The sequence below is a fragment of the Sander lucioperca genome, chromosome 21 (assembly GCF_008315115.2).
Source record: "Sander lucioperca isolate FBNREF2018 chromosome 21, SLUC_FBN_1.2, whole genome shotgun sequence".
NCBI lineage: Eukaryota > Metazoa > Chordata > Actinopteri > Perciformes > Percidae > Sander > Sander lucioperca.
This window is the reverse complement of record NC_050193.1, coordinates 21,466,014-21,486,725: the sequence shown is the minus strand read 5'-3', so window position 1 is coordinate 21,486,725 and position 20,712 is coordinate 21,466,014. Positions and strand designations below refer to the sequence as shown.

The 20,712-nt window shown below is 37.8% G+C and overlaps 2 protein-coding genes, 1 long non-coding RNA gene and 1 other non-coding gene across 5 annotated transcripts in view; 3 read left to right on the top strand and 1 right to left on the bottom strand.

Annotated features, from left to right (window-relative positions):
* Window positions 1-2,876: 2,876 nt before the first annotated feature.
* Window positions 2,877-6,945, top strand: LOC116063849 (pentraxin fusion protein-like). Of its 2 annotated transcripts, none has more exons than XM_031318829.2 (4): window positions 2,877-2,934; window positions 4,282-4,348; window positions 4,744-4,951; window positions 6,337-6,945. In XM_031318829.2, the coding sequence occupies exons 2-4, from the start codon at window positions 4,297-4,299 to the stop codon at window positions 6,740-6,742; spliced, it is 666 nt and encodes a 221-aa protein (XP_031174689.1). In that variant the 5' UTR covers window positions 2,877-2,934; window positions 4,282-4,296; the 3' UTR covers window positions 6,743-6,945. The 2 variants fall into 2 exon arrangements, with proteins under 2 accessions (XP_031174689.1, XP_035852650.1); XM_035996757.1 differs by lacking the exon at window positions 2,877-2,934 and adding an exon at window positions 3,809-3,824.
* Window positions 6,946-14,979: 8,034 nt separating this feature from the next.
* LOC116063847 (pentraxin fusion protein-like) lies at window positions 14,980-17,482 on the top strand. The gene is made up of 4 exons (XM_031318827.1): window positions 14,980-15,054; window positions 15,172-15,238; window positions 15,407-15,614; window positions 16,874-17,482. The coding sequence occupies exons 2-4, from the start codon at window positions 15,187-15,189 to the stop codon at window positions 17,277-17,279; spliced, it is 666 nt and encodes a 221-aa protein (XP_031174687.1). The 5' UTR covers window positions 14,980-15,054; window positions 15,172-15,186; the 3' UTR covers window positions 17,280-17,482.
* A 1,220-nt stretch (window positions 17,483-18,702) lies between these two features.
* On the bottom strand, window positions 18,703-18,774 carry trnat-cgu. Its single transcript has one exon. It is a non-coding gene; the product is annotated as a tRNA-Thr (tRNA).
* A 469-nt stretch (window positions 18,775-19,243) lies between these two features.
* Window positions 19,244-20,712, top strand: part of LOC116063997 — a 2,825-nt gene continuing 1,356 nt past the window's right edge. The window contains exons 1-2 of the long non-coding RNA XR_004108411.2: window positions 19,244-19,408; window positions 20,259-20,712. The exon at window positions 20,259-20,712 is cut by the window's right edge and continues 1,356 nt beyond it. This is a non-coding gene — a long non-coding RNA (uncharacterized LOC116063997). The remainder of the gene's footprint in view (window positions 19,409-20,258) is intronic.

The window sequence follows — 20,712 nt, the reverse complement described above, 5'->3', positions numbered from 1 at the left end:
AATATTCCTGATAATTGAAATACCATTGAAATTCCGTTGATCTGTGGACAGGATTTCAACGTTGTTTCAATATTTCTCGGGGGATTTCTTGTATTATGTATTGTGTGTATGTATTGTATTAATATATTAATATATTAATATATTAATATTAATATATAAAAATATATTAATATATAACAGGTTGCAAAATGATCTAGAATCAACATCAGAGTTCGATGTTCGATGACAATGTTGACAACGGAATGTTGATTTAGTTTCAGTGACTGTTTGCTATCTGGGTTAGGCCTTTGTCCAAGGTGGATATGCTGATGACACTTCAGATGATCCGAGAAAGAACAGTCACAGCCGTGTGATTTCTCCACAGTTTTGGTAAGCTGATGTGGATCCATTTGTCCTCCCATTAAACTCTCCTCCCCTTCACCCCACAGTCCGTCTGGATTTGTGGCTGTCATTTTCTATGAAGCAAAAATATTCAGACAAACAAATGATAGAAAGAGTGCAAGAGAATATTACGTTGCTTTCACACCTGTAGTTAAGTGGACTAGTGCGATTCAGGGGTGAAGCTGCAACACTGTTGCATTTTTCATTTGGTTCGGTTTGCTTTCACACCACACTTTGTCAAACGCACCAAACCCTGTAAACACACGTCAAACGGCCGGGCTGTTGCATAGCAATGTAGTTCCATTGAAAAGGTCCCAGGCAACTCGCCGACACTTTCTGGTCTCAGAAATAATGGAGCAACCCCAAATTTATGTGATCTTGGGGTTTTGCTTTGGTATTTCCATCAATCAAATATTGTAATAGGAGGCAGACAGTATGAGCATCTGACAAGGCATGTTGTGGAGCATTTCATCCTTCGAATGAGAACTAATATTCAGTTATAATATGTATTACCAGTAAGTCACAGCAAAAAGTAAAAGTAGCCTAATGTGTATTAGCCTACCGGTATGTCAGAGCAAGCAGTTGAGGGTTCATATTGAGTAATTTTGGCATTTTCATATTTTAATGGTAAGCTATATCACAGTTTATGGTTAAAGTTGTTATTGTCAGTTGCAGCAGTTACAGTACAGTATGTTTGTTATTTCTTATTTTTCATCATTGCCTCTGCCGAAGTCAATCATTTAGAACAGTAAACAGCAGAGGTGTGGACTCGAGTCATGTGACTTGGACTCGAGTCAGACTCGAGTCATGAATTTGATGACTTCAGACTCGACTTGACAAAATGTACAAAGACTTGCAACTCGACTTGGACTTTAACATCAATGACTCGTGACTTCACTTGGACTTGCACCTTTTGACTCGAGAAGACTTGCTACTTCCCACTGGGGAAGAAAATGTTCACACGGCCGCGCCGCTCTCAGTTTATCTGCATCTGTGAAAAAAATATGCACCACCTGTATCCATGCAGAGAGCACACGCGCTGCCTGCACGACATCCAATCACTGTAGTCCCACGTTGTTTTGATTCGACAGCATCTAAGCAGGCACATTGCAAGACAGCCAATGAAGCACAAGCAACAACGCGCCAGTTGGCAAAATGATACCGAAGATAGTTTCGTTTGGCTATAAAAATTACGAGGTAGTCGACAAAAAAAGAGTTGCAATTTGCAAAACATGCGGGTTACAAGATTACAGACGGAGCTGCCACAACGTCCAACTTTGACACCTGAAGTTGCACAAAGAAAGGTAAGTTTTGAATGAATGCTAAGCACCTTATCGGATGTATGTACCGTAACATACTAGCTGCTGCATATTTACTGTCTCAACGACACAGTAAACGCACGTCTCCCTTGCTGGTTCATGCTTACAAAAATAGGGATTTTTGAACCCTGATTATATGAGGTACATGAGTGTAGCACACTCAGATGGAAAACCTCGCCAACATCATGTCAACGTCCGTTTTAAAGTAACGTTACCATAACACAGTCACAGTAGATCCACCATTAGCCTTCCCTTTTCATATCAGGGGTTGTATTCGCTATAACTACCGCCTCGCTATACATTATCCCGCTTATTACATGGCTACCTACCAAATAAATACTTTGACACAAAATATTGATTTAAAAAGGAGTTTATTGATTTAAAAACGATTGTATTGCTTCCGCTAAACCGAATTGCGTCCATAGCAACGCTCTGTTTTTCATGGCAACGGTCTGTTATCAAGAAATAACAGACCGCATTCTACATTGGAATTCAACCAAGCCATGTAATAAAATAAAATAATAACGATTATAGTAGTAATGTTCAGAGATGCAATAGATTATTATAGTTATAGTGTATAGTACAGTTCTTAACTAATGGGAATATTGTTTAGCTTATTTTTGGTTTAATTTGGTTTACTTTAGTTATTTAATTTATTCAATTATTTTGTTTTGCTATACTTTTCATGCCAACTTGCCATGGCCCCCCTAGCACCCCCTCGCGGCACCCAGGGGTCCCCGTCTCCACTTTGAAAACCACTGCTATAAAGCATATGACTTCAGTTTCTTGAGAGAAAGGGCTTTCTTATGACTTTTGAAGCAGTGAAAATATTCATAATATTGCATACACTGAAACTGAAATGACTTGAAATGACTCGAAACTAAAATGGTAGGACTTTGGACTCGACTTGAGACTTGTTGGCTTTGACTTGTGACTCGACTCGGGACTTGCCTCATCTTTGACTCGACTTGACTCGGGACTCGAGGGCAAAGACTTGAGACTTACTTGTGACTTGCATAACAATGACTTTGTCCCACCTCTGGTAAACAGTCAGTTTCACTGGAACTTCTTTAGTAGGTGTCCTACATCACTTTTTTATGGACACCGTGCAGCCAATCAGAATCTAGTATTCACCCAGACCATGGTATAAATTGCACGTTGCCTCCTCATTACACATATGATCTGAGGAAAGTTTGTGTCTGTTCATCTTTCATTCAACTACTCCCCTTTTCAGGTGTGAGTCTCCTATAATATGTGTTATTGGTTAACAGTGTTATGTGAATATGTGCTGAGGAGAGTGTTTTAACACAGTATGTTTGCACATTGTGAAGTAATGTGTCAGGGTTTGGTATTTTTGTTCTGTCTTATTGTGGTAGTCTTGTTTTTCTGTTATGTTCGGTTTCCTGTTTTATTTTGTAGTCTGTCTTGTCTCCCTTGTCTTGTTTAGTTACTTCCTGTCTTTGTTTGTTTCCCGCCTTTTTTGATTGTTCTGCCCCACCCTGATTTGTTCCACCTGTTGTATCACCTGTCTCTTGTCAGTGTTCATTACCCTGTGTATTTAGTCTCTCTGTTTTCCCCTTGTCTCTTGTCGGATCATTTCAGTCTGTTTCCCATTCGTGTTTTTCGATTGTTCCAGCCTGGTTACCTTCCTGAGGACACTTTGTGTAAGACTCTTTTTGTTTTAATAAATCCTCTCACTGCATTTGTGTCCAAGCCTAGTCTTTCCTGACTAAACCTGACATAATGAAGTTAATTACATGACGAAGAGTAAGCTAGCCACACTAGCCTTTAGCAATGCTAACCGTGACATCATGGATGAAAGAGTGGCACTTAGTAGCCATGCAGAGACATTTTACGTGTCGTAATATGTTCTGTATACGTTTCTGTAATGTACTGAGTACTGTTAAAGGGTGTAATTGTGAGTGCTATGTTATCAGCATCATTTTATTTTGTATCTCTTGTGTATTGCCGTATTTGTTTGCTTGGTATATTTCAGTTCTGTAGTTATGCAGCAGAGGAATTGTATGTATTATGTATGTTGTATTGTGTTATATTCAGTCATTACACATATCATCTGAGGAAAGTTTGTGTCTGCATCTTCCATTCAACTACTCCCCTTTTCAGGGCTGTTACATTTACAGCTTCATTGTACTATTATATCTTCATAAAATCTACTGACACTGCGTATAACTTCAAGTAATCATATTATGCTCATTTTCAGATTCATAATCGTATTGAGAGGTTATATTGTAATAAGTTTACATGGTTTAATTTTCAAAAAGAGTGCCACGCTAGCAGCTAGGCGAGCATTATAACGTGTTACAAAGTGACGCACGTTCGTCACAGAAGTAAAGGCTGGACTACAATAGAGCTGTTTGGAGCAGTTTGTGAACAGTGTTTTCTGTTGGAGATGGTAAGTCCCTTTGGGGTGGACTATGGGCTTTTTCACTTTGTAAACCGATTACATGCACAAATCAGATATATAAAACAATAAGGGAAAAAGCCAAAAAGCATAATATGAGCACTTTAAAATAGCATTATGTGTGGAATGAGTTAAAGAGTAAAGTCTTTTTTTCTGCAGGTTTGCTCAGACAAAATGAGACTTTACGCCGTCCTGTTCCTTGTTGCCATCTCCACGATGTTGGCCGGTAATTGTATATCTTTCTTTTCCCTTGTGTCTTTATGTGGGGCACTGGTCTGCAAATGTAACTGGAGCAAAAACTATTAGTCCATTAATCAAGAGGTTGATGAAGAGAAAATAAATGGTTTTTAAACGGTAGTTGGACAGAAACTCTGCTGTTAGTAGATGAGGTGCATAAGCAATAAAATCCTAAGGAGAATTTTGTATTTACATTGAAAAGTGCAGACAATTAAGATGCATAGAAATTAGGCTTTAGTTGTGTTGCTTTTACACATAAGAAATACAAACATGAGGCAAAAAAAAGTCCTTAATTGACTAAAAACCACCCTTTTCTGAATTATACATATATTTTGAACAAACGCATCTAATATAGCTTGTATGTTTTTGTTTTTCTTCTCTCAGAGAGTGTGAGCATTAACACCTTGGTGTTCCCCTCGGAGACGAATAGCAGTTATGTGGAGATGGTCCCTCAGAAGCCCCTGAACCTGAGGGCTTTCACTCTGTGCATGCGCGTGGCTACAGAGCTCACCGGTAGGCGCGAGATCGTCCTGTTTGCGTACCGGACCCAACGCGCTGACGAGCTGAATGTGTGGCGTGAGCTGGACGGCAGGTAGACACAACTAAACGCCGATATTCTGACTGTAACATTTGACAATATTTAGTGATCTAAACTATGTTGTGTGTGTATGTTGTACACACCAGCCTGGTCCTACCAGACTCTCGTACGTTTCATGGGAGAAAAACGTGCTCTGCTTTATTGGCATTTCTTTAAACCAATCACAATCGCCATGGGTGGCACTAAGCGCTGCAGGGAGCCCCGGTGTGGCTGCAAAATAGCCTCTGGAAGGAACTTGTTTTGGTGGAACATTACAGTTACAACAATACCAGTTTTACTATTATAGTACTAGTATAACGATATGCTACCACTGATTCTAGTTGCTACTAGTAAGGACTACTAACGTTACTAATACCAGTACTTGTACTTCCGCTGCCTCAAAAGCCCAGAGCATACTGTTAGGATAATTACATTATCAAGAATAGATAGAAACCACTGAAGTTATATTAAAGTTTGTTTACTTGCAAGTAGAGTCAGTTTACAGTACTCGCAGCATAAGTACAGAAAGTGACTAACGTAAGCATCAAACAGTAGCTTATTTATGTGTGAAATGCAACCATAATACAGAGTTTGATGTAGTCAGTTGTTATCTTGTCAGAGTCGATGACATCTCCCTTATCTAGTCAGCATCACACCGTGCTCAGACAAGGACATGCAATGGCTTCATGTTATCTTGTTTAGAGTACTCTGTATGATATTCTATACAAACGGTTCAATAATAAGAGGAAAAGTATGTAAATCATAATTTTCCTAACATATACTTAAAGATCCATTTCACCCCTGGTCACCCTGTTTAAACTACTGCCCTCATGCAGATGTTTCAGGACTATTAAATCAAAAACTGAATTGGAACATTCTTTTCCAAAAGCAATAACGGCACTTAATGGTACTTTTTAAGGATGGATCTTTTTTTCTGTTAAATTACCACTTTGATATATTTTTTGTGACTTTTAAAGGCTCTTTTATATTTTTTTTTCACCTGCTTTGCACTTTTGCAGATGTTTTGCACTGATAGGACTGCATCCAATTTCGTTATACGTGTACCACGACAATTAAGACTATTCTACTACTAGCAAGTACTACAACTGCTACTTACAGTACTTCTGCTACTACAGCTACTACTACAAGTACCGATACTACAAAGAATAATCTACTTTTGCTTACAATACTACTGTTACTACAAATGAAACTGAAATAAAATTAGCTAATACTCATAACAACAATTTTACTACTGCTACCAATAATTTTGGCATGTATTCATGAGTTATCACATTAAAAATAGTTTTATATGATCACACACTTAAGGTAATCCAGTACAATAACTATTATTTGGATGTTGCATTGTTAAACCCTCTGTACTGTTATGAATATGTGTTTAGATTGTCCTTTTACCTGGTGGATGAACCTGTATTTTTCCGAGTCCCTGATATCGGCGCCCTGCAGACCCACCTGTGTGTCACCTGGGATTCCAGCTCAGGTGCGGCAGCTCTCTTCATGGATGGGAGGAAAAGCTTGACCAAAATTTTCAAGAAGGGTCACACAGTCCAACCCAGAGGCAAGGTTATCATCGGACAAGATCTGGATAGTTACTTGGGTCCATTTGATGCCAATCAGAGTTTTGTTGGGGAGATCGGTGATATTAATTTGTGGGACTCCGTCCTCTCAGACCGCATGATCCAAGACATGTTCTCTGGGAAGAGAGTACCAAGAGGAAATGTTTTCGACTGGGAAACCACACAGCTTAAAATTAACGGGGAGGTGGTGGTTGTTAATACTCAGCAGTAGCTTTAAGGCTCACACACGACATGCTGGAATCATTTCAGAATTTCAAGTAAAGCAATATAAGGCTCTGCACATCCACATTACACCTGTATGACATACAATATATGAAGATGACTTGTTGATCAAAATGCAGGTCTGTGCTGTGATGTAATGAAGATGTAAACTCATTTCTTACACTGAGTCCAATAAAAAACGTATGCTGACAATTCTGTTGTGGTGGAATATATTACAATATTATCATTAGGGCTGGGCGATTAAGCTAATTTAAATTTTTCTTAATTACGATTTTGGCTTCCAACAATGAAACCAAGATCAAACGATTATTGTGCTGCATGGAATATGTTGAATATAGTTTACCAAAATGTTGAATATATGTTTGAGTTTTCAGTAGGTTGTGGCAGTACACTTCAACATATTTGATCTAATTTATTGTGGTCTAATGTTATATTATTCTGATTAAATTTTAGGAGTTTTAAATAGGTTGTGGAAGTGCACTAACATCACAACACATTCATTTTGGTCAAATTGTTTATTTAAATGTATATATTTACATTTTAAATTAGTTTTTCAGTTGAATTATATTTAAAGTTCAAGAAATCTAGTGTTTAAAAGACAAGTCAAGTCCCCCATAGTAAGGTCAGAAAAGTACAGTTGTCTAAATATTCATTATATGGCAACTTGGATGTCATGACAAACGATAAATAACAGTGTAGCAGTACACTATGATAACTTGATGGACTTTAGCGCTCTCTTGTGGACTTTTAAGATATTATCTCCAACAGGAGAGCAGTTGTTTATAGAAGTTGCATTCACACACGCGGACACACAAACACAACTTGCTTTGTCTAGAACAATTTCCAAGGCAAAACAAAAAAACGCTTGAGAAATACCCTGGTGGCCGAAATGTCGACCAATAAACCAATGCAGAGGTGACACGTGTCGGGAAATTTTTTTTTTTTCCTTCTGTTTATCTTTCTTTTTCCTTTCCATCCAGAAATCCAGTGTTTAAAAGACAGTCCAAAAGAGGTTCAATGCAAGGTGTTTCCGAAGTCAATAAGTAATCGTGATCTCAATATTGACCAAACCTAATATGATTATTGCACTTTTTTAGTTGATACTTTTTCATAGTATGGCTTTAAATAGGGTTGCACGATATTGACAAAATGTGATATTGCGATATTGATTATGAAAATTGCGATATATTAATTTCAATATTTTTGAACATGTGTCAAATTACAAAAGTTACGAGAAAACACATCAAAATAGATTCATAACAATTTAGCCAAATTTTCTTACAACACAAGGTTTATTTCATATTGGACTGGTCCAACATGAATAAATAAATAAGGACCATGTCTCCAGAACAGGACAAGTTATCAAAATATATAAATAAAGAGAACAGGACATGTTGTACTGGTTGTACAGTATAAAATATATAAATAAAGAGAACAGGACACAACTTTTCTTTCGCTTATCTGATTCGTTCCGTTTTGATGTCTATCTTTTATCTTTATCTTTTATATTTCTTCACTTACACTGTCACTCTGTCAAAATATGCACACACTTCACGTCCATAGGGTTTGTCACGTAGTGGACCAGTGCGCTGACGTGCACTAACATGTGCAAGTGGCACGGTAACTGGCCAATGAAATGATGATCATTATAGCGTTTCAAGCGAGCTCTAAATCAAACACAACTAAGCAACACAGCCAACGGACGGGACGCAGCACTCCACAAAATAAACAAAATATTGCATACTTATTATTACACACTTTCGATATATTGCGATAACGATAGTGAGTCAATATATCTTGCACCCCTAGCTTTAACGTCAGTAGATTAACCATTATCCTTGAAAACCAGAAGAAAGAATCTCATCTATAAAAGACAAGACTGTGCTACCAACCAGGTAAAGTGCAACTGCTGCTCCAAAAGCACCAGGCCAAATGAGTATGAATTGGTTTGTGCTTATTTGAACATTTGTTTGGGAATATGCAGTACCACCATCTTTAAAAATAAAGTAAAAATGCTTAGAAGAATTACAAGTCCCACACAGTAAGGTCAGAAAAGTACAGTCGTCTAAATATTCATTATATACCATATGGCAACTTGGATGTCATGACAAACGATAAATAACAGTGTAGCAGTACACTATATGATAACTTGAGGGACTTTAGCGCTCTCTTGTGAACTTTTAAGATATCTCCAACAGGAGAGCAGTTGTTTGTAGAAGATGCATTCCACACACACACACACACACACACACACACACACACACACACACACAAACAGTGGATGTAAAATATGGAGGATATATTTATTCATAATTCAAATTGAAAGTCCAAAGAGAAAACGAAGCAAGATCATATTAGAATTATTATTTTACTACGCTACTAGGAAAAGGAAAAGTAAAGTTGAAATGTAAAATGATAATTTGAAAATGTAAAGTGCAATGTAAAAAGTCAAATTTAAAATGCAAAGCTTAAATATAAATGCTTAAACTGAAATCTTTGAAATCTTTTATTGATTGAGAGAAACATCAAATATGAAACTCAAAATGTGAAATGGAAATACTTAAATTAAAATCTCTTATTTTAGCCTTTTCACTTAATAATTTTCAATTTGACATTTTATCTTTTGAGTTTTACATTTGACATTGAAATTTTAAGATTCACCTTTTCTATTTCGATTTAACATTTGGCTTTTCATTTAGAAGTGACAGGTGTCATATAAATGAGGAGGCGTGGCCCAACGGCTGGTGGGAGGGTCTGAAACTAAATTATCATTTTACATTTCAACTTTGCTTTTTCAGTTTCTATTTTCTATCTCGCTTTGTTTTCTCTTTGGATTATGAATAAATATATCCTCCATAGTAAAAAGAGTAGTTGTAAAAGTATTCATACCTTCTCCTTCACCAGATAATCCAGCTTGATTCCCAAATCCATTGGTAGCCATGCCTGTAAGTGATTCCTCTTGCTTCACCAAAAGAAAAGTCCCTGTTGATTGTTGCGTTGTTTTAGTGGTGGAAATAGCTACAAAAACGGACTGCTGGAGACAGATGACAGCTAACAAGCTAGCTAGCAGGCTAACTAGAAACGGCAGAAAAGGTGAGCCGACAGCCTAAGACACGGACTCTCAAACGATACAAACTACACCCCGTATGATAGTTTGACACCATAACCTTAGCCCGTACACTTTTAGCCATTATTCATTGGTCATTAAAATATCCGGCGTCTTGGATTTATAATCTATCAGGAGATAGCCGTATGCTGCTGAACTGTGGCATCGTTAAAGGCCTCACATTTGCCATTTGCCAGCCCAATAAACTTATCTGGTTTTTGTCCCGAGGGTTTTTGAACAATATCATGTAGTTTGTATTCAAGCTAATTGTACGACTGGATTTACCTTGAATAAACAGATTCTGAACTAAATATATACAACTGAGATTTCTATGGTGAACATATTTGGTGAAAACGTTATGAACTTCCACATTACCGCTTGCGTCGTTCATCAAATCATCGATGACGTGTAAATTATTCCTATCGGTAGGAAAATGTGTGTTGTCGCAAAACGATTCAGGTATGCCATTCACAAAATTTAAATTTACAGTTTTAAGTAATTGATCGTATAATGGCTGCCAACACAAATAAATGTATACAATGTTATCGATTTTGTGTATAATAACAATAACCCCTATTTCTTTTTTGGGACTTTTCCCTTTTATTATGTAGTGACAGTGGATAGACATGAAAGGGGGAGAGAGATGGGGGATGACACGCAGCAAAGGGCAGCAGGTCGGATTTGAACTCATGCCGCTGCAGGACTCAGCCAACATGGGGCGAACGCTCTTATTGGGTGAGCTAGAGGCCGCCCCTAATAACAATAACCCCTAATAATGACACTAAAAGGATGTTGAAGTCTGCTATCAAATCCTGCAGCACATTGATCATTAGTATCCATAAGGGAGGCTGGTATAGTCTCGGAGCACCCGTCTTTTATTGTAAACAAGCTGCACTTTTTTGCACACTGTAGCGTTTGAGATGAAACCGCTTTTTATCGTGTTTGATGGTATGTGTCACAGTAGTCAAATTTCCCTTTTGACTCTCCTCAATGATGCTATCAATGATCTACGACAGTGGTTCCCAACCTGGGGTCCGGGGACCCCTAAGGGGGGCGGCAAAGATCACAGGCAGGGCGCAAGTCTTTATCTGGTTTGAGGTTGAGGTAAAAAAAAAATATATTTGCACATGTTAAATAAATTATGATAATACACTAGAATATATAATGTATACAAAAGTCTGTATAAAAACTATATATTTTTGTTCTTGCTTAAACTTGTAGGCAGGCTACTTAGTAGGTCAAACCTCCGGGACCTCTTAACCTGTGGACCTTGCTGTCATCAGGTCAGCTGCTAGCTGCTATCATCCCGCCACGGCATCACTATTTTATGAACGAAACATGGCGGAGAAACGTAAAAGTGCTGATAACTCCTCTGTATCAAAAAAGAAAGTAAGGGAAAGTTACCTCAACTTTGGTTTCGGAGGGGGGGCTCAGCTTTTCTTAGACATAAGTAGGGGGGGCGCCAAGGAAAAAAGGTTGGGAACCACTGATCTACGAGGAAGAGAAGAGTTTGTTAATTTAACAATACAGCAACTACGATGCAAGTTCCCATGTTAACTACAACTAAAATGTGTTATTGTTATACACTTTTTTCTCCTGTCCTTCACAATAGTTAACACAAAACAAAAAACTCACAACCTAAGTAGTCATTTATCCTTTATTCATTGGGGGGCTATTTTTTTTTTAAACACTTTCAAATCTACATACCATTTGTTTTTAGCGTCAATATCTTACAATAAAGTCACTGGTAGGTGTATTTTCAAGAAGAACTACTATAAACAACGCAATCCCCTCTAGATAGTTAAACACTTGATAGAACAGTGTGCTGTTTTAGTAGGGATTCAGTTCCAATATCACTTTTAACTAGCAAGAAGTAAACAAACAGGTCGTAAACACACACACATTGTTACAAATAACAACACTACAATACAATATCTTTTCCCTCTGGTTAATCATTCACATGATTGTCCAGCCAGCTCATGTCACTTCCTGTTAACTGAAGCTTTACTGGCAAGAATACAGGGTCATCACACAATCAATACAAACTGAGGCACGGACAATGTGCCAGTATGTCTTCCTTTAGTACAAGTGAACTCGATAAAATCACTATGGGCAACAGCTTATCGGAATTAGTATATCTGAAGGAATACACACACACACACACACACACACACACACACACACACACACACACACACACACACACACACACACACAGCAATAATTTTCTATGGCTTAATAACAATTGAAATTCCATTGAAGTCACAATGATCCTTAGTTCAGTTGAAATTTCAACATTGTTTCAATATTCCTGATAATTGAAATACCATTGAAATTCTGTTGATCTATGGACAGGATTTCAACATTGTTTCAATATTAAAACAGGGTGCAAAATAATGTAGAATCAACATCAGAGTTCGATGTTGATTCAATGACTTAATGTTGATAGCGGAATGTCGATTTAAGATAGTTTCAATGACTGTTTGCTATCTGGGTTAGGCCTTTGTCCAAGGTGGATATGCTCAGATGACCCGAGAAAGAACAGTCACAGCCGTGTGATTTCTCCACAGTTTTGGTAAGCTGGGCCTCATTTCAGGAAGGAGGTTTAACAAACTCTGACCCTGATCTCTGAGATGATTTTCCCTGAGATGGGAAACTCTGAGTTTTCGGTTCCAGAACAGCTGATTTGAGTTGGTTCAATCAACTCAGAGTAGGTTCACGCGCATGCACCACCACAATAAAAAGGCAGCATGAATGGAGCCATGATACTACGATTCACCATGGCAACAACCGCAAACAAACAGGTCGGCGGAAATACTCATGCGCACATACAGCGAGTTAAAAAAACAACACAGCGGCTGCTGCAAAAGAGAGAGAATTTGCGTGGGAGAAAAGTGCTGCTAGAATAAATGCGTATATTCCAATATAGTGTATATCATATTTAATCATATGTAGGCTATAGCCTAATATTACTGGTGAAATGATATTGAACCTATAATCTATTTTATTTAGGTGCAATACTGGGGGCGAAAAAGTACTACACCTACTAATCCCACTCAGCAGCACCATCATTAACAGAATTATAATTCATAATCTTTTATTTCAAAGGGTTTACATCATTCACCTGCAATCACGTGGAACATATTTTTAATGGCTGTTACTGGTTTGTGTCCAGGGAACACTTCAGAAACACGTTTCAGAGCGAGTCACTCTTCTGACGGCGCTTTGCTATACAGTGGCTTTACTAAAATGCTCCGCATCACCAATGTTGTAAAGAAAACTGCCGTTTGCAAAAAAAATTAATGTGACACAAATCTGCTGGGATGTAGAGCATGTCCACAACGGGTGACGTTAGTGATATGAGGACGGATAAGGTTATGCAGCCAGACTGGGAAGAAAAACGATACCGCACAAATAGGAAGTTATCTGAAAATTAAAATGTCGGGGCTTCAATATCATCTCCCGACATATAACACTCTAAGTAAAGTAAAGCAGAAGTAAAGCAGCTTCTTCATCAACGGGATCGTCGACAAAAGGAAATGCCATGTTTTAAGAAAAAAAAACATTTTATAGTCTGCCTAACATGGTTAATAAACCAAACCTGTTTTTTTATTCATGCCGATAACAAACTGTGCTAAAATGCACCTGATACAGACTGAATGAATGAATGAGGAAATGAAAGAGCGATGTGTCAGATGGAGGAGACTGAGAGAAACTCAAGGTTTCTTGAAGAAAACCTGCTCCCGACCAGGTTAGGTTCACAGGCTCAGTTACCATAGTAACTGACTCTGAGGTTAAGTTACCTCTCTTTCTGAAACAGAAAACCCAGAGTGTCCCTCATCTCAGGGTTAACAAACTCAGAGTTTTCACTAAACCTGCTTTCTGAAATGGGGCCCTGATGTGGATCTATTTGTCTTCCCATTAAACTCTCCTCCCCTTCACCACACCGTCTGGATTTGTGGCCGTCATTTTCTATGAAGCAAAAATATTGAGACAAACAAATGATAGAAAGAGTGTAAGAGAATATTAAGTTGCTTTCACACCTGTAGTAAAAAGAAAAATTCAAAGATAAACACCAAACCATGAAGCAGTCCATCCACTAAGGAGCATCAGTTAACTAAAACAAATCTCTGAAAAGAAGTAACACAATTTTGAAAAAAGTATTGTTCATCATGGGACTTTGTCAGTTTAGGCTGTATCTTCTTGCATGAACAGTCAAATTTAATAACATAATCAGAATCATATTTATTATTAAGTAACTTGCAAGGAATTTGCCTTGGTATATTTGGTGCATGCAATGAACATGATAAAAAGGGAACAAACAATAAGGCAAAGTACTGCTACAGTGAAAAACATATATAGGCCTACAGAAGAGATACTGTATAATATGCACAATAGAACTGTTTTAGAAAGGGAAAGAAGGAAGGCTGTACAGTTTACTGTAGTGCAGGGTGTGCAAAATATTGATCAGGGGATGTGCAAAAGGTCGCAGCATGTATGTAGGTCATAGGCTGCAGTGCATCGGTACAAACAATCTGATACTGTTCAGTATAATATATCACATATGAGTACTTTTACTTTTGATACTACATTTTGCTGATAATACTTTACTGTACTTGAAAAGAAAAGAAGAAATGTGCTGTTATTTGTTGCATTATTACCTGAATTTAAGGCCTCGTTTTGTAGAGGGGCCGTGTCAAAAACTAGTTTTAAGAGAGCAAAACAATCTCACTATGAAGTCAAATTAGTATGTTTGGAGCTTTTGATCATTTCACACAATCTTTCTCGGGAGATGGAGTTTCCCAATTGTCATGGGGACGTGCATGTTAAAATTGTAGGACTATAAGTTAAACTTCTAGTTTATGTTGGCTAAAAAGTTCAAAAAGTCCATTATGTGTGTTTGTGGAATTGAGTCAAAATAAACTACAAAAAGTGTGGTTCAGTTCAACAGTGTGTCTGTGTTTTAATAGTTTTTCAAGCACTATGGCACAGGGGTCTGTGAAAATGCTTTGGTCCAAGAGAGAGTAGGGGTGAGTGGGGGAGGTAGCAAGATTTGGGAATCTCATTGGCAGAGACTACATGTGTTAGTCAATATAATAGGAGCACAGATCATATCCTTGCTTTTAGTTTGATCTTTTAACCAGTTTTGGTCTCTGTGTTCAGATTGTCTGCAGCAGGGCCTTCACAGCAGCACAGTATGTTTACAGCTTCATTGTACTATTATATCTTTATAAAAACTACTGAAACTGCATATAACTTAAAATAGCATTATGTGTGGAATGAGTTAAAGAGTAAAGTCTTTTTTTCTGCAGGTTTGCTCAGACAAAATGAGACTTTACGCCGTCCTGTTCCTTGTTGCCGTCTCCACGATGTTGGCTGGTAATTTTCTTCGGTCTTTCTTTTCCCTTGTGTCCCTATGTGCATACCTGTGCATATATAAAAAGTATACATTTAATGTTTTGTTTTTAATTTAGGGGCACTGGTCTGCAAATTTAACTAGAGCAAAAACGATTAGTCGATTAATAGATTTTGTTTTTCTTCTCTCAGAGAGTGTGAGCATTAACACCTTGGTGTTCCCCTCGGAGACGAGTACCAGTTATGTGGAGATGGTCCCTCAGAAGCCCCTGAACATGAGGGCTTTCACTCTGTGCATGCGCGTGGCAACAGAGCTCACCGGTGAACGCGAGATCATCCTGTTTGCATACCGGACCCAAGACTATGACGAGCTGAATGTGTGGCGTGAGCTGGACGGCAGGTAGGTAGACACAACTAAACGCTGAAATTCTGAATTAAATATTTGACAATATTAATGATCTACCAATTCTACTACAGACTGTGGCAACCCAGGGGACTTAGAGGCAAGATATCCAATACAATTGGTCACCCTGTTTAAACTACTGCCCTCATGCAGACGTTTCAGGACTATTAAATAAAAAACAACTGAATCAAAACATTCTTTTCCAAAAGCCATAACTGCACTTAGGGACCGTTCGGTATTTATGGAATGGACCACCGGAGGAAAATAGGGGAGGGTCATGTCTTTTTATTCTTTGTTGAGGGGAGGGTCATCCAATTCTTTTTAGTCTGAATGGTCTCAATGTTTTATTGTTTTATTTCATGTGAATATTAGTTTACTAGAGGAGTAACTTAGTATTTGAAGTAATGCAGGAAGTGTGCATTTAGTTTCCATGCTTATTGTGTTTCCACAACAATGTTAGTGAGTAAATCTACTGAAATGGCCACCACACCATAACAGAGGAGTGTGATGTGTAAGATGAGAATGCAGAGGTTTAGTAATATATGTTTTAGCTGTTAAAAAACAATGGCTATCTGTATATCTTTGCCCAGCGCAAACCAGTAAAGAAGGCATCAATAAATTGTTGGGGAGAGTCATCCCTTTTTTTCATATGACTTTGGAGGGTCATCCAAAATGTATTGCTGGTGAAGTGAGGGTCAGGTCTATTTTGGCTAAAGGTCCCGAAGCTCCTCTGGTGTTTGGATCTTTTTTTTTTTTTTTTTAAACTACCTCTTTGATATATTTATAGCAACTTTTAAAGGCTCTTTTATATTTATTTATTTATTTACCTGCTTTGCACTTTTGCAGATGTTTTGCACTGATAGAACTGCATCCAATTTCGTTATACATGTACCACAACAATATACTATTCTACTACTAGCAAGTAGTACAACTGCTACTATGTAGTTCTGCTACTGCAGCTACTACGAAGGACAATGACGTACAAGTACAAGTATTGATACTACAAAGAATAATCTACTTTTGCTTACAATACTACTGCTACTACAAATGAAACAACTGAAATAAAATTAGCTCATAACATACTCATAACAACAATATTACTACTGCTACCAATAATTTGGACATGTATACATGAGTTATTACATTAAAAAATAGTTTTATATGATCACACAATTAAGGTAATACAGTACAATAACTGTGTGTTATTTGAATTCTGCATTGTTAAACCCTCTGTACTGTTATGAATATGTGTTTAGATTGTCCTTTTACCTGGCGGGAGAAGGTGTTTTATTCCGAGTCCCTGATATCGGCGCCCTGCAGACCCACCTGTGTGTCACCTGGGATTCCAGCTCGGGTGCGGCCGCTCTCTTCATGGATGGGAGGAAAAGCTTGACCAAAATTTACAAGAAGGGTCACACAGTCCAACCCGGAGGCAAGGTTATCATCGGACAAGATCCGGATAATTACGTGGGTTCATTTGATGCCAGCCAGAGTTTTGTTGGGGAGATCGGTGATATTAATTTGTGGGACTCCGTCCTCTCAGACCGCATGATCCAAGACATGTTCTCTGGGAAGAGAGTACCAAGAGGAAATGTTTTCGACTGGGAAACCACACAGCTTAAAATTAACGGGGAGGTGGTGGTTGTTAATACTCAGCAGTAGCTTTAAGGCTCACACACGACATGCTGGAATCATTTCAGAATTTCAAGTAAAGCAATATAAGGCTCTGCACATCCACATTACACCTGTATGACATACAATATATGAAGATGACTTGTTGATCAAAATGCAGGTCTGTGCTCTGATGTAATGAAGATGTAAACTCATTTCTTACACTCAGTCCAATAAAAAACGTATGCTGACAATTCTGTTGTGGTGGAATATATTACAATATTATCATTAGGGCAAATTTAAATTTTTCTTAATTATGATTTTGGCTTCCAACAATAATGAAACCAAGAATAAACGATTATTGTGCTGCATGGAATATGTTGAATATATGTTTAAGAGTTTTCAGTAGGTTGTGGCAGTACACTTCAACATATCTGATCTAATTTATTGTGGTCTAATGTTGATATATGGTATTTATTATTTTGATATATTAAAAATATATTTTAGGAGTTTTCAGTAGGTTGTGGCAGTACACTTCAACATATTTGATCTAATTTATTGTGGTCTAATGTTGATATATGGTATTTATTATTTTGATATATTAAAAATATATTTTAGGAGTTTTCAGTAGTGTTGTGGAAGTGCACTAACATCACAACACATTAATTTGGGTCAAATTTTGTTTGTTTGTATTATTTATTTAAATGTACATATTTATTTTATTTACATACATTTTAAAATTAGTTTTTCAGTTGAATTATATTTAAAGTTCAAGAAATCTAGTGTTTAAAAGACAAGTCAAGTCCCCCATAGTAAGGTCAGAAAAGTACAGTCGTCTAAATATTCATTATATACCATATGGCAACTTGGATGTCATGACAAACGATAAATAACAGTGTAGCAGTACACTATGATAACTTGATGGACTTTAGCGCTCTCTTGTGGACTTTTAAGATATTATCTCCAACAGGAGAGCAGTTGTTTGTAGAAGTTGCATTCACACACGCGGACGGACACACACACACACACACACACACACACACACACACACACACACACACACACACACACACACACACAACTTGCTTTGTCTCCTTTGTGGTGCAGGGAATTAATTCCCCCGAAGAACAATTTCCAAGGCAAAACAAAAAAACGCTTGAGAAATACCCTAGTGGCCGAAATGTCGACCAATAAACCAATGCAGAGGTGACACGTGTGTGGAAATTTTCTTTTTTTTCCCTTCTGTTTATCTCTTTCTTTTTCCTTTTAGAAATAGAAGTTGCATTCAGTCACAACCCATAACAACACTCTTTTTGCCTATTAACAAATAATAATCATGTAAATGAAATTGCATTTATGTTTACATGATTATGTGAATTTCGTATATAAACGATTAGGTGGACAACTCATTCATTTTTAAATATTGTATGGAAATTTGTACACGAAAAAGGAGCATGTTCGAATCACACATGTCAGGCACGGACGGGGTTCGAACCCGCGATCTTCGGTTTACGAGACCGACGCCTTACCACTTGGCCACCGCGCCTGGCAGTGTTGATGGGTCACAATATGCATACTTCAACCCCACTCCTAGCAGGAGTGGCTATAATTGTTTATTTCATTTCAAATTAACAACTATTTTGATTTTACTTAGCAGCACACGGGTTGAGTGCACTTTTACCCTAATTTTTCCAAAGCCACTCCATTGAAAATACTCAAAACACAATACATCAAAAACACGATAGTAAACTTTTGGTAAGGGTTGGCAATGTATTTTCTACGATGTTACACCATTTGGGAGATAATGAGATGTGAACCCATTCAAATAAAAACGCACCTCGACAGATTTCTTGTATGCAGCCGAATAACACAGCAGATGGCCTTTGTGATAATAAAAGGTCGCAATGTTGTATCAATTATATTTTTATGGTCCGAAAAGTCTAGCAAATGAAGTCTACATGAAGTTTGGCGTAACGTTACCTTTCTCAGGAGAAGGGGAACTTGATCGTGAACACAACCGGAAGTAGATATAGTGGTTCAAGGCAAATAGGTTTTCTACAGTCTATGGTTTTCTATACTTCCCTGAAACATGATAACTACAGAAGTATGATGCATTTCTATGCATCGGACGGTGTAAAGACGGTGCGCGATCCTTGAACATTTTACAAGTAGCTCATGCTGTAAGTAATATTGGTTTGAAAATAGTGCTAGTATGGTAAGAACAAATCTGTACACTGGCTAGGCGTTAGCTTGCTGCTAGCAGAGGATGATTCAATAACGTTGTTTCCTACATATTGAACTAGCCCGGGTGTTGCAAGTATGTGCAGTTACATTGTTGTAATTGTAACCTTATGCTAGTTTGAACATATGTAACAGCGTTCCAGCAAGTCGTGCTACGCATGCCTAATTGTATTTAAAAAATGTAGAATTTAATAAACCCGTACTAGATAGACGAGTTTACGTAGGCAAAACATTATTAAGACGTCTTAACACGTCATGAGCCATTCTTTCATTCGTCATAACAAATAATATTAATCTATAAAGCTGTTTAACTTTACATGGACGATAACTGAATCGGCTTATTGATATAGTTTAACAAAACGTTCCAATCAAATTACAATTAAAAAGTAACAATTTGAGTTATGGTCTTGTTTTACATATTTGTTTATGTGATTTTCTTTTTTTTTTTTTTTGCAAAGCCTAGTGTTTTGGAAATTGAAAAATGTATATAATCATAGATTTCAACTATACAAAGCATTACAACAACAAAAAGCAAGCAATGTCTTTAACTTTTAAAATATTCCTCTGGTAAAACATGATTAAATTACAAATTTGCACATTACTCAAAGTGTAAGCTTTTGTCCAATGTCACTGACAGAGGGGGTTTTCAAGACTTGAAATCGCATGCCAGCTAAAATATAATTCTGCGGAAATTACAGTTTCATTCTACAGTAAAAGTTAGGGGGCTGACTTTCAGATCTAACATTGTTCAGTGCCTCGGTTGAGATCTTGGTATGCCTTGTGTTCCAGTCTTTGACAGAGCCTGTCTGACCTGCTGCAGCTGTCTGCTTCACCATGCCGCTGGTGTTGGACGCAGTGTGGGCGCTGTGGAGCATTGGAGCTGGCGTCTATGACTACTTTCACACCAGTGCCATGGAAGAGAGGATCCACACACTGGAAAACGTCCTCTCGATCCACCAGTTTGTGATTGCAGGCCTGTCGGCAGGCCTCATCCTGCTCATAACCTACGTACTCTGGAGAAAACACTGAAACCCCACTAACCAAGGCCAAACTCCCCCCTACAAAATGTTTTGTTGCAGGATATCATGCGTTACCCAGAGTTCTTTCCATGCCTGTGCTGTCCAGAGTGACAGTTTGGATTATGTGACTGCTCACACTTGAAGATCAAGCATGTTCAGCAACAATCAGGACGTCCCAAATGACGTCAGGAGCACTGATGGGAAACAACAAAGCTCCATAAGGA

Bases quoted from the DNA above. Each gene is read 5' to 3' on its own strand.
- LOC116063849 (XM_031318829.2), top strand. From the start codon at position 4,297: ATGAGACTTTACGCCGTCCTGTTCCTTGTTGCCATCTCCACGATGTTG. The intron at 4,349-4,743 runs GTAATTGTATAT...TTCTTCTCTCAG, and splicing joins CATCTCCACGATGTTGGCCG to AGAGTGTGAGCATTAACACC. The intron at 4,952-6,336 runs GTAGACACAACT...ATATGTGTTTAG, and splicing joins TGGCGTGAGCTGGACGGCAG to ATTGTCCTTTTACCTGGTGG.
- LOC116063847 (XM_031318827.1), top strand. From the start codon at position 15,187: ATGAGACTTTACGCCGTCCTGTTCCTTGTTGCCGTCTCCACGATGTTG. The intron at 15,239-15,406 runs GTAATTTTCTTC...TTCTTCTCTCAG, and splicing joins CGTCTCCACGATGTTGGCTG to AGAGTGTGAGCATTAACACC. The intron at 15,615-16,873 runs GTAGGTAGACAC...ATATGTGTTTAG, and splicing joins TGGCGTGAGCTGGACGGCAG to ATTGTCCTTTTACCTGGCGG.